Raw genomic sequence first — 13,603 nt, 5'->3', positions numbered from 1 at the left:
AGTTGCTCTGTGAAATGTGAAACCATACCAGATAATGAACTTTCTCACTGTTACATAAATTCCATTGGCCTTCTTGGAATTTGAATGGTCTGTTACCATGCGTGATTGTAACATCATTCGTTGGTCATTTGGAAAATAATGGTTCACTGAGTTCTTCACATCTTCCAAATGTTGACACACTTCATTATACAACATTAAAACATATTTGTTAATATTACCATTGATCTATCATTGATCTCATTAGAAAAGTCTCTGACTATTGGGAAACTGCCAAGCTCTCAAAGGTAGATACAAGTTTTCCAAAACTTGAATTTTTCTTTGAAAGCTTGAGTTCTATCATTGGTAACAAAGGCTGTTAGTAGTTTTCCTTGATGTGATACCCAAGTCTGAAAGCACAGCCTGTCAGTTCCTTCCTATAAAAATGGTCTTCCCTGAAGAAAGTGGCCAGTTAGTTCACAACTCAAATAGTCATTACCGGTGCATGTCCTCAAGATAACTAACCTACGTGGGTATATGCAGCTCATATGTACTTCCTATTTCATTACTCAGAATATTTAAGAGGCTTGTAGGAGGGTCAAAATTTAATAAAATTAAGTGAAACTGGTTATTTGGTTGGCTTTTTTTTCAAGGCAAGTGCATGGTGGGAAGAATACAGTAACTGCTAGTACTGTCTGGTACCAGAGCCTTGATTCATGCTTAGACACATGCAGTTTTACCTACCATTGTTTTTGCACCATCATCAAAACAGTGCAAAAGTGAATGGTGTTAAATATTATTATGGAAATAGTTTTAACCTTGTGAACTCTCTTAAAGTGTCTTAGAAACTCCCAGAGGTTCAACCACACTTTCAGAATCAGCTCTTCTAAGCCATGAAACTAATAATCATGCTTTGCTTCTATCAGTCTTAAAAACTGACTAACATCTCTTCAAACTCTCTATGATAGATAAAGATGTAGCCTGTTGTACCTGCAAGATAACATAAACATTTGGCAAACTTTGATTACAGAGCAAACAACAGTAAGCCTACTTACCTTAGGAGAAGAAATCTTTACATAAACTATAATAGGGGCCAAAGAGGTTTTACTGAGTTGAGCTGGATGATTAATAGTGTCCGCATCAAGGACTACCAGTTGCAATGTTCTTGCAAGTTCAAAAATCCTTTCTATTTCACTCTGAACTTCCGCTGTAAAAGGGTAAGCAGAGATTACTTAAAATACAGTATTTTTAGAGCAAATTGAGATAAAGAAAAATGGTACGTGATTTCTTTAATAGGAAGGTACAGAGGTCAGCCATTAGGTTAATGTTTATAGGCAGTAGAGCTGATAAAAGCGTTTTCTCCGTAACATCTTTACAGATTTAGGGAATTCCTCTCAACCAGCTATAAAATTTACTTCCAGTATAACACTATTTCTAAGAGTCAACATTTTTGGCTCCCTCTGCTAACTTATTTTTTGAGCTGTAAAATTTCATTCTGTGAAACAGAAGCTTAAGAGATAACTTTCATGTGTATGGTTCTGACTACTTTACCCAAGCAACCATCACCAGCCTTCCTTTCACTGCCTGGGCTTACCTGTGTTTATCACCTACTATATGCTTTCTGGATATTATGGAGCCTAAATGTTTATTAGCAAGCTGAAATACAACATATACTAGGAAAGACATTGAGAGTGTCTACAACCAAACTTGTCCAGAAAGACACTAATCACATTTTCCGCCAACGAAACAATGGTCCTGCAACATTCAGGTTTAATAGGGCAGTTATCTATTAGAGGCAGCACTACACAAATCTGAGCTATAATACATACAGGAAACTTACCAAACATCTAAAAATCTACTTGAACACCAAGAAAATTTCACTCAGTTCATCTACTTCTCCAGGATCTCTCTCGAGTCTAAAACAGGACTATCCAATAGAATTTTCTGTGATGATGGAAATATTCTCTGTCATCTCTGGCCAGTATGATAGCTGCTAATCACATATGGCTACTGAGCACCTGAAATGTAACTAGTGTGAATGAGCAACTAAATTTGAAAAATGTAATTTAAATAATTAAAAATTAAGTAGCCAGAGAAACTCCTGTACTAGGCAGCCCGGGGAAATAAAGCATAATATGTAATCTGTGGAGCCCATTATTATCATGAAGGGCCAATTCCATGAGACTTCAGACCTACAGAATAACTTCTAATTCCCCTTCTGCATCTGGATCCATGCAGAAGGTTCCTGGAGATAATTTTAACTACTATTCAAGAAAAGGTAAGTCACTAATTGTCTGCCTCACAATATGTTATGACTAGAGTACTTTTATTTACCTGGGTGCCTTTAAAATTAGGGCCCACACCACTTGATAGACCAACTTTAAAATAGTGTTTGGTCACATACTACCCATAACATCGTCTTGCTAAAAGAAAGAAAAATTAAGCTTTTGGATCTACCAGTTTATTAAAAAAAACCCACAGAAAATGGACAATCATATAAATAATACCAGTGTAATGTAGTTATAGCAAAATTCAGATCAGACCCCTGTGGAATAAGTAACCCAGTTTCTCCAAGTAAAAAATTAGAAGAAAAAAAAACCCACATGAAAAACTATAGAGTAAGAGACTCAAGGACCTATATAACCCAATCACAATGTATGGACTTTATTTGGATCCTGACTCAAGAATAGTAATATATATATATTTATAATATGAAAATAAAATATTTATATATAGATAGTATATATAAAATATGACAATTGGGAAATATAGGCTGAGTGGAAATATAATATTAGGGATGTATTAATGTACGATAATAGCGTTATGATTTAAATAAAAAGTCCATAATGTTTAGAAATACATAATGAAATATTTACAGATAAAGTCATATGTTTGTGATTTGCTCCAAAATAATCCACAAACTATTGGAGAGGACTGGAAATGAAACAGTATTGGCTATGAATAGATGACAGTTGAAACTGGGTGATGAGTACCTGAGGTTCTCTATACTCTCTACACTCATATAAATTTAAGTTACCTCAAATAACTTTTTTTTAAATCCTCATCCGAGGATATTTTTCTATTGCTTTTCAGAGAGAGTGGAAGGGGGAGGGAGGGAGAGAGAGAGAGAGTGATTGGCTGCCTCCATCACATGCCCAAACCAGGGCCGGGCATCCAGCCTACAAACAAGGTATGTGTCCTTGACTGGAATAGAACCCAGAACCCTTCAGTCCATGGGCCGATGCTCTAACCACCGAGCTAAACTGGCTAGGGCTTAAATAACATTTTTAAAAATAAAAATGGTATTCTTATAATTTCATAATAATGTTCTAAAACATTACTTTTGTTTAACTCTTCTCTGTTGATCGTTAAATTTTTATTTAAACTATAACCTGGATTCTTTGAGCTTTATAAATGTTTTCATGGCTACTAACCCCAGTAATCAGGTTATAATCTAAATTAACATTTATTGTAAGCAGAAATAGAAATTTGATCAGCCCACAGCTAGCATCATACTCAGTGGCAAAAAGTTGAAAACTTTCTAACATTAGAAACAAGACAAGGATGCCCACTGTTGCCACTTCTCTTCAACACAGTATTGAAAGTCTGAGCTTGAGTATTCAGCATATGATTGGAAAGGAAAAAGTAAAACTTATTCTTTGCAGATGACATGCTACTATATATAGAAAACTCTAAATTAGACTCCACCAAAAAACTGTTAGAATAAACAAATTTCATAAAGTCGCAGGATATAAAATTAATATTAAGAAATTGGACGTATTTTTACACACTCATACTGAACTACCAGAGAAATTAAGAAAAACCCCATTTACAGTTGCATAAAGAGCATAAAATAATTAGGAATAAATGTAACCAAGGAGATGAAAGACCTTACACTGAAAACTATGACTGATGATACTGAAAACACAAATAAATGGAAGGATAGTCTGTGCTTATGGATCAGAAGAATTCGTATTTTTAAAATGTTCATGTTACCCGCTGCAGGTTCAGTGCAATCCCTATCAAAATACATATGGCATTTTTCACAGAAATAAACAATCCTAAAATCTGTATGGAACCACAAAGACCCTTAATAGCCAAAGCAATCTTGAGAAAGAAGAACACAACTAGAGTCACTATGCTCCCTGATGTCAAACTACATTACAAAGCTGTAATATTCAAAACAGTATGGCCCTAGCATAAAAAAACACACATAGCTCAATGGAGTTGAATAGACAGCACAGAAATAAACCCACACATATTTATGTGGGTTGACTAATTTATGATACAGGAGCCAAGAATATACAATGGGCAGTCTTCAATAATGGTGTTGGGAATATTGGAGAGAGACACGCAAAAGAATGAAACTGGTCCACTATCTTACACCATGCACAAAAATCAACTCAAAATGGACTAAAGACTTGAAAATAAGACCTGAAAACATAAAACTCCTAGAAGAAAACATAAATGGTAAGCTCCTTGACAGCTGATTTTTGAATTTGACAGAACAAGCAAAGGTAACAAAGCAAAAATAAAAAAGTGGGACTATATCAAACTAGAAACCTTCTGCAGAGCAAAGGAAACCATCAACAAAATCTGAAGTGGAGAAAATATTTGCAAATCATATATCTGATAAGGAGCCAGTATCCAAAATTTATAAAGAATGCATACAACTCATTAGCAAAAAACAAAATCTGATTTAAAAATGGGCAGAGGATCTGAACAGACATTTTTTCAAAGACCTAAGGTGGCCAACAGGTACATGAAAAGATGTTTGGCATCACTAATCATCAGGGAAATACAAATCAAAACCATAGAAGTTATCACTTCACACCTGTCAGAATGACTTATCAAAAAGTCAACAAGTGTTGCCCTGGCCCGTGTGGCTTCGTTGGTGTGTCATCCTGTGCATAGAAGGGTCTCGGGTTTGATTCCTGGTCAGGGCACATACCCAGGTTGTAGGTTTGATCCCCAGTAGGGCACTTACAGGAAGCAACCAATCGATGTTTCTCACATTGATGTTTCTCCCTTTCCCTCCCCCCCCCCCCCCTTTGTCTCTAAAGTCAATAAAAAACATATCCTCGGGTGAGGACTGAAAAAATAGAAGTCAGCAAGTGTTGACAAAGATGCGAAGAAAAGGGAACCCTTGTGCACTGCTGATGGGAATATAAGTTGGTGCAGCCACTGCAGAAAGCACTATGGAGGTTCCTTAAAAAATTAAAAATAGAACTATCATGTGATCCTTCAGTTTCACTTGGTGTATTTGAAGGAAAAGAAAACAACTAACTTCAAAAGATATCTGCTCCCCTCTGTTCATTACAGTATTATTTACAATAGCCAAGACATTGAAACAACCTAAGTGTACACTGATGAAGCAATGGATAAAGAAAATGTGATATATGTGTATATTTTATATTTTATATAGCCATAAAAATGAATGAAATCTTGTCATAACATGGATGGACCTTGAAGGCATTGTGCTAAGTGAAATAAGTCAGACAGAGAGAGAGAGAAATACTGTATAATCTCACCATATGTGGAACCAAAAACAAACAAACCCAAGACACTTAGATATAGAGACCAGGTTGATGGTTACCAGATGTATGGGGTGGGAAGTGAGCAAAATATGTAAAGGAGGCCCAAAGCCACAAACTCTGAGTTATAAAGAAATCGGGATGTAATGTACAACACAGTGACTATTTAATAGTGAATTGTATATTTGAAAGTTGCTAAGGGAGGAGATCTTAAAAGTTCTCATCACAAGAAAAAAATGTGTAACTATGTAGGGTGATGGTAACTAGATTTATTATGGTGATCATTTCACAACATATATTAAATCTTTATCTTGTATACCTGAAACTGTTATATGTCAATTATATCATAATAAAAAAGATATTTTATCACAAAGATTCTCATTATGCACTCAGTTAATAACTATTCACACAGTCACAGAATCCCACACTTCAAATATAACTTAATGTGTTCAGAGGTTTGAGCACAATTATTTTTTTTACTGATTATAAATGCAGTATGTGTTCACTGAATAAAATCCAGGTAACTGATAAAATAATGCATTATCTTATGTATTCACAAATTTTATTAATATGTCAATATATTAATATATGTATCATGTATATGTGTGTATACTTATATATACATGTACGCACATATATTTATCTTTCTAGTATTCTTCCATGCAAAAATAAGATTTTAAAAATATAATTTTATTAATTTCAGAGAGAGGAAGGGAGAGGGAAAGAGAGAGAGAGAAACATCAATGATAAAAGTCATTGATTGGCTGCATCCTGCATGTCCCCTGCCAGGAATTGAGCCCGCAACCCAGGCATGTGCCCCAACTGGGAATCAAACCATGATCTCCTGGATCATAGACCGATGCTCAACCACTGAGCTACGCCCGCCAGGCAAAAATAAGACACTTTTTAAACTAAGGGGTAAAAAATGAGGTATTCTAAAAGATTTTAAAATGGCTTTTCAGAATCCCAGTGCAACATATTAGTAAATAAACCTTAAGGAAAGATGATTAATAAATTTTGAAGAATATATTTTTAACTTCCAAGTAAAACTGATGACTTCAAAAAGAAATGTATTCCTACTAGGGGTTTCCTTTGACAGAGTACATCATTCTCAGAGCTTATTTCAAAAAAGAGAAGTGAAAACTTACCTGACATTCATTTCTGAAACTGAAAAGGGCATAAAGCCAGTTTGGTCCTTCAGAGTTGTCCTCTCTAGGGCAAAAATGCACCCTCAGCAAAAATGGGCAACTCTTCCACATTCTGTCTTACACAGTGAATGAAAACGTGCTTATCAAATGAACAGTATTTTATCGATACTTTATATCCCTCATATCTAAAAGCAGTACTCAGGAACAATCATCATGTCCAAGACAAGAAGGAAAGTTAACTTTAGGAAGACGTTTCAGTAATCAAACAATACTGTGCAGAGAGGGGAGGTTATTACTTTCATTGTAGCTAGTGGTGGGGGGCATATAAGTGGTCAGCTGGGAATTAATAAGACCTTGAGGCAGCTCTTGTGTCAGTTATTCAGTAATTCCAGTGCCATTTTCATCATCACTAAACACAAACCCTAATTTTGACAACTGCTTACAAGAAGGAACCTGTAAAGCCCCCTGGAAGAGCCTTTTCCTTCCCCGCAGCCAGTACGTTGGGCCTCTGTGCGCTCTCAGGCTTGGGGCAGAAACTGGGCTCATCACTTCACAGAGCTGTGTGACCCTTGGGGTACGTGCTTCCCTTCTTGGGGTCTAAGTATTCTCATCTGTAAAGTGGAAATGAGGACGGAGCGAACACACAGCACCTATTACAGCGCCTGCTCCCGAAGCAGTGCTAATAAATGTCACGTATGGCTTTGTACCTGCCTCTGTTAACACTTATCTCACTGCATTTCAGTGATGCCATTAAAGACATTTCCAGTAGGCTGTGAACTGATGGAAGACTGGGGACAACATATAATTACTGGTAAGCCTTCCCTCTGAAACCTGGTCCCTAGTTAGCGCTCAAAAAGCGTGTTGGAGTGAGTAAACTCAATAAGCGATGAGGTAATTTTGTAAAATTCGTGTACGTAAAGGCTGCTGTTGTAGAAAAAGTCACTAAATAAATCTTTAAAAATGTGAATAGTGCAGCTGACTACCAAAATACATGAAGTGAAGTGCTCCCTTTGGGTTGACACTCCGGGAGCCGGGCCATCAGAGGGATGCTGTGGAATGTGGAATAAGTGTGCTGATTGCACCAGACAGCACAGCTACCGTGGTAATGGAAACGTCAAAAGGAGGGAAAACGTGAGATTCGTAAGATCGGCCAGTCCCATAAATTCTGCATTTATTTACAATCCTAATTTTATAGCCTGTCACCAACCCTTCATTCTCTATAAATTATTCTCTCTCAAGAGAAGACAGATGGTCAAGATCATTTGAGTTGACCTGTCTTCGGAGTTCACTCTGTTATATGCATCCTTCTACTGAGCCCGAGCCCATCCAGTGAGGACTGACTGACTGATTTACCAGTTTTTAAATTTTTCAGGTCTAAGACATGTTTCTTTTTTTTTGTATTGAAGATTCGTTTGAATCTTTGTTGATCCTACGCCAAACTTTTATATTTATTTTTAATAGGCTTAATCTTTATTGTTGAAAGTAGTATAGATGCCCCCTCCCCCCCTTCATCCCCCTTCACCCAGTTCCCACCCCCTCCCCAAACTCTCCCTACACTATTGGTTGTCCATGGGCTATGCATATATGCATACAAGTCCTTTGATTAATCTCTTCCCGCCCTCCCCACCCTCCCTCTGAAATACATCAGTCTGTTGCATGTTTTAATTTCTCTGTATCTGTTTCTTCTATATATCAGATCTGAATTTATATCTTACCTACTTTAGTTACTGAAAATAAAGAAGGGAATTATATATATAAACTATGCACTGTATTTGGAAAATTAGAAATAAAACTAATAGCAGCCTCCATTGACTGTTCTACTGTGTGGCAACTACATCATGTGCTTCTCACAACAATCCTAAGAGGTATAATCTTAATATCATTGGTACTTTTGAGTGCGAAATGGACTCAAAGACTAAGTAATCTGCTAGTTTAAAATCAGTACAAATAGGAAAGACCTAAGAAAAGAATAAAGATTAAAAGCATAATATATAAAATGGAAAACAGAAAAAAATGGTAGCATTTAGTACTCTGAATAATCTTAAGGAATAGCATACACACACACACATACTGACAGCTGGAGTACTAAAGTATCAGTTTTGTACAAAATAACTTCAGCATGTTTCCCACACAGCAGAGTCCATATAACACACAGGACATGTTATTTAACAGGTTCCATTGGCAGAGGAGGGGGGGATCCTCTCTGACCATTCTCCTGCCCTAGTGCTACCATGAGAAAAACTAAAATATCCTCATACTTACAAATAGTTAATATATAGCACATACATTCCCCTTCTCTACAAACTATTAGAAAAAAATGTATGCTGAGTTGCTGAGTTCAGATGGCCCGCTCTGGCGCCACGGCCACCTTCCACGTGGCCTAGGGACTCTTCTTCTGACTCCCCTGCGTTATCTAAGCACTAAGTCAAGGATGGAAGTGCCGTCAGCAAAGTCAGTGGGCCTTGCCAGTCTTTATCTTTGACAGCCCTGGAGCAGGTGGACCAGTAAGACGCTCGCTCTCCTCAGTGTGACTGTTCTTTTCTCCTTTTCCCTGCTGCTGCCAACCCCCAAAATGCTGGTTCTTGTCAGGGCTCTGGGCTTCTTCTTTCACTCCCTTCTCTGGCTACATGTGTAAACAACTGGCTTCCAGAAGTACAGTCCGTCCTTGTTATTTGGGGATTCTGTACTTGCAGACTTCCCTACCAGCCAAAATTTATTTGTAAAGCCCCAAGTCAATTCTCGTGGCACTTTCGTAGTCAGTCACTCAGGGACGTGCACAGCAGCCAAAAATCGGAAGTTCCCCAATGTGCACACTGACACTGCCTTCTTGCTCCAGCCCTCATACTGGAAACAAGTGTCCATTTTGTGAGAAGTTCAGTACCATGTTTTTCTCGTGTGCGTGTGTGTGTGTGTGTGTGTGTGTGTGTGTGTGTGTGTGTGTGAGAGAGAGAGAGAGAGAGAGAGAGAGAGAGAAAGAGAAAGAGAGAGAGAGAGAGAGAGAGAGAAAGAGAAAGAGAGAGAGAGAGAGAGAGATTTCACTGTTTAAAGGGGTTCCTAAACCCTGGTGCTGAAGTGCGGTCTAGTGCTACTAAGTGCAGGAAGGTGGTGATGTGCCTCACAGAGAAAAAGGTGTTAGCTAGGCTCTGTTCAGGCATGAATTATAGAGCCCTTAACTGAGTTCAGTGTTGAGTCAACAGTGTATATCAAATAAGGTGTCTTTAAACAGAAATATGCAGGAAATAGGTTATTGATTGACAATACTGTGGTGAAGGCCTGGGGGGCAGGAGTGGAGGGGGGCAGGAGTGGAGGGGGTCAATGGGTGGGAAAAACATCTGTAATACTTTCAACAGTAAAGATAAATTTTTTAAAAATGTTGTGACCAGAGGCTTGCAGGAACCTACCCCTACATTTCCGCTAGAAGCCATGGCTCAGTGTCCGCGGGGACTTACAGAACATAACTACCATGAATATTGAGAATCAGCTGCACCTATTGAGTTCCAGATCTGTATATACAATCACCTGCTGGGCACCGGATGCTCCGTAACACTGCAGATTCTACATGTTTACAGGTGCAGTCGTCACCTTCCTAACCCCTCCCCAGTCCACTCCCTCAAACAGGCTCCTTATCTGGAACCCCTCACCCTAAACCCCTTATCCTCCAAATAACGCCATCACTCACCCAGTTTCTCAAGGCAAAAAGCTGGAGATTATCCTGGGGTTTTCTCCTTCATGAGCCACATTCAACAGACTGATAAATCCTGATTGACCTCCGGATTCCTTTTATTGCCATTCCCTCTGTCACTGTCTCACTGCAGGCCTCTCTTATTCTCTAACTTGAATGATGACAACACCCTCCTAAGTGACCTCCCTGTCCAAGTCTTCCCCATCCCCCTGCTAATACAGGGATTCGTCTGAGGCTCCAGTTTTATTACATACCTATGTTTCCACACAGAGTGCACTATTTTGGAAGCTGCTTCAACAGAATCCTAATTTTTCCTCACTTCCACCGCCCTGTTCCATTACGTTTTCCACAATGCTGTGAGCAGTGATCCTTCTAAAACAAGTAACATCATGTCACCTCTCTGCTTACCTACAGCTTCCTGTCACATCCACACTAAAAGGCCTACAGGATAAATATATTAGACATCCTCCTGCCTCAGGGCCTTTGCACTTACAGTTCCCTCTACCCAGAATATTCTTTCCTCACAAGACTACGGAATTCACAACATAAATCATTCTGCTAGATGTCACTTCCTCAGAGAGGCCTCCCCTGACTTCTCTTACAGAATCACACCCTCCTCCTCAGCTTACTCTCTGTCGCTTGGCCTGCTTCTGGGGCTCATCAACCACTGACTGACTGACTATATCTGTCTACATCCATATCTGTTAGCTTTGCTGTCTTCCCCATGAAACAAGAGCTCTGTAGGAGTTAGTACTTGGTGTCCATCACTTCCGTGTCCCCGGCACTTAGCGTAATGTCCAGCATGTGGTTGGTAATCCAGTATTTGTTAAAGGGATGAATAAATGCCCCAAAACTACATAGTTCCATAATGTCTTAAGGATAAGCTTCCACATTTTTAAGTATCTTCTCCTTCCTATCTCTGGTGTTATAGCCCACCTCTCTCTTTTATTTATATATTTTCTTAAACTTTTTTTAAATTTATTGATTTTTAAAGAGAGGGAGGAGGGAGTGGGGGAAGAGAGAAATATCAATTTGTTGTTCCAGTTATTGATTTTTTTTTTTTAAAATATGTCTTTATTGATTTTAGAGAGAGGAAGGGAGAGGGAGAGAGAGAGATAGAAACATCAATGATGAGTCACTGACTGGCTGCTTCCTGCATGTCCCCTGCTGGGGTCCAGCCCGCAACCCAGGCATGTGCCCTGACCGGGAATCGAACTTTGATCGCCTGGATCATAGGTTGATGCTCAACCACTGAGCCATGCCCGGCCGGGCTCCACTTACTAATCTTATTGATACATTCATTGGTTGATTCTTTTTTGTATTTTGGGGGGTTTTTTGGTTGTTTTTGTTTTTGTTAATCCTTACCCTAGGATATTTTTTCTATTGCTTTTCAGAGAGAGTGGGAGGGAGGAAGGGGGGGGGCAGGGAGAGCAAGAGGGAGAGCAAGAGAGAGAGAGAGAGAGAGAGAGAGAGAAACATCGATGTGAGAGACACAACTGCTTTCCTATTGGTTGTCTGCCACAGGCACCCTGACTGGAAGCAGGGAGCGAACCTGCAACCCAGGTACATGCCCTTGACCAAGAATTGAACCTGAGACCCTTTGGTGCACGGGCCGATGCTCTAAGCACCGGACCACACCGGCCAGGGCCACTGGTTGACTCTTGTATGGGCCCTGACTAGGGATTGAACCCTTAACCTTGGTGTACTGGGATGACTCTAACCAACTGAGCTACCCAGCATATCTCTCTCTCTTAAAAACCATTCACTCAACCAAAGTAAAGCATCTATGTTTTTTTAGAAGCCTATTGTTCCTCTTCATGCCTTTCCCTCTTTTCTTGGCTAAACCCCATCTTGCTTAAAGTCTCAGCTCTGGCTTATCTCTTTGGAAAAGCCTTTCCCACGGGCTTACTCCCTCCTGCAGCAACTGGTTCAGTGCAAGCCCACTTACCACCCTCTATTTCAGGGGGCTGTTAACTTATTTGTCTTAATGCTACACCAAGATCCCTGGGGGCAGGGGCTTCATCTAATTCATCTTTTTATTCCCAGGCTTTTGCCTGACATTCATTGTCTAGTGTATGCTCAATAAAGTATATGAAGTGGATGAATCATTTAAAAATAATATACAGCTAATAGTTACAAAGAGTCTTGGCAATCGAAACAAATTTGTCATGCCACTGATTCAACTGATGAGTCTATAAATGAATCACTTGACTGTTAACAGTCGAATCAATGAAATGACCATTTTATAACAATAACTATGAGCATCAACAATGTATAAGAAGAGTTTTCAGGGTTGCAGAGGGTAAGGCTGTGAAATGAAGTCACTATAAAAATGTATGATCACATTCCGCCTCACCAGTACATTCTAAAGCTAAATTACTGAAGTTTACTCGCTGAGGGTTATTAGATCGACAAAACTAACTTCTAGACATTATCATGACTACCAGATAAAGTTTATTATTTTAAAGTCTCTTCATTGTTTACATAATATACTTCAAAGTAGACTAAAAACTTCTATGTTAAAACCCAGTCTCTCAAAAGATTTATATATTTAACATACAAATAGAAAAAAATAAAATCAAAGATCTCTTATAAGCCCAAGAAAATGTACTTTATAAAAACAGAAACCTAATGACCCAGTGAGTTCCATGAATAACAGAGATTAACCTAAAACTCCAAGCACCTGCCAAAGAGAGGAAACAGCTGCCCCAGGGCGTCATTCGATCAGATCAGTACCTGTTAATGAACAGTACCCAAACACAACCCTGTAAGCACATCAACTGAAACCTTTACACTGGTTTTACAAACAAAAATAAAATACTGATACACGGTATCAGCCGGTGGGAAACAACCAGGAACTGACTTCATCTTCATCAAGCTCAAGACACACACACACTACACTACCCTGGATGTGAGACAGTTATTGATATAATTCAACTATTAAGGAATTAGGGGTAGCAGCCATCCTTTACGGAGGACATACTGTGTTTAATCCTTACAGTGATACACAGATTCATTAATATCATCTCTTTTGTTTTAGATGAGGAAACTGGGCCGTAAAGAGGTAACAGACTTGCTTACGGTACCGCTGACGCGAAGCCAGGGACTGTCTGAGTGTGCCGACACCGAAGGTCCCATAAGTGAAAACAAGCCGCCACCAAAACATTCGTGCTGACAGCCTGTGGGATTTTTAACTCAAACCCATCATCACACATTCTTCACGCCGTGAAATCACTGCCACGGGAGCCGCAGCTGCTGGCAGC

The 13,603-nt window shown here is 39.1% G+C and overlaps 1 protein-coding gene across 4 annotated transcripts in view; it reads right to left on the bottom strand.

Annotated features, from left to right (window-relative positions):
• CACNB2 (calcium voltage-gated channel auxiliary subunit beta 2) overlaps positions 1-13,603 on the bottom strand; it is a 318,482-nt gene that overhangs the window by 4,733 nt on the left and 300,146 nt on the right. For all 4 annotated transcript variants that reach the window (XM_016213276.2, XM_016213278.2, XM_016213277.2 and 1 more), the window contains exon 11: positions 1,032-1,183. In XM_016213276.2, the coding sequence (XP_016068762.2) occupies positions 1,032-1,183 (152 nt within the window). The remainder of the gene's footprint in view (positions 1-1,031; positions 1,184-13,603) is intronic.

The sequence above is a fragment of the Miniopterus natalensis genome, chromosome 1 (assembly GCF_054644295.1).
Source record: "Miniopterus natalensis isolate mMinNat1 chromosome 1, mMinNat1.hap1, whole genome shotgun sequence".
Classification (NCBI taxonomy): Eukaryota; Metazoa; Chordata; class Mammalia; order Chiroptera; family Miniopteridae; genus Miniopterus; species Miniopterus natalensis.
This window is presented reverse-complemented; position numbering and strand designations above follow the sequence as displayed.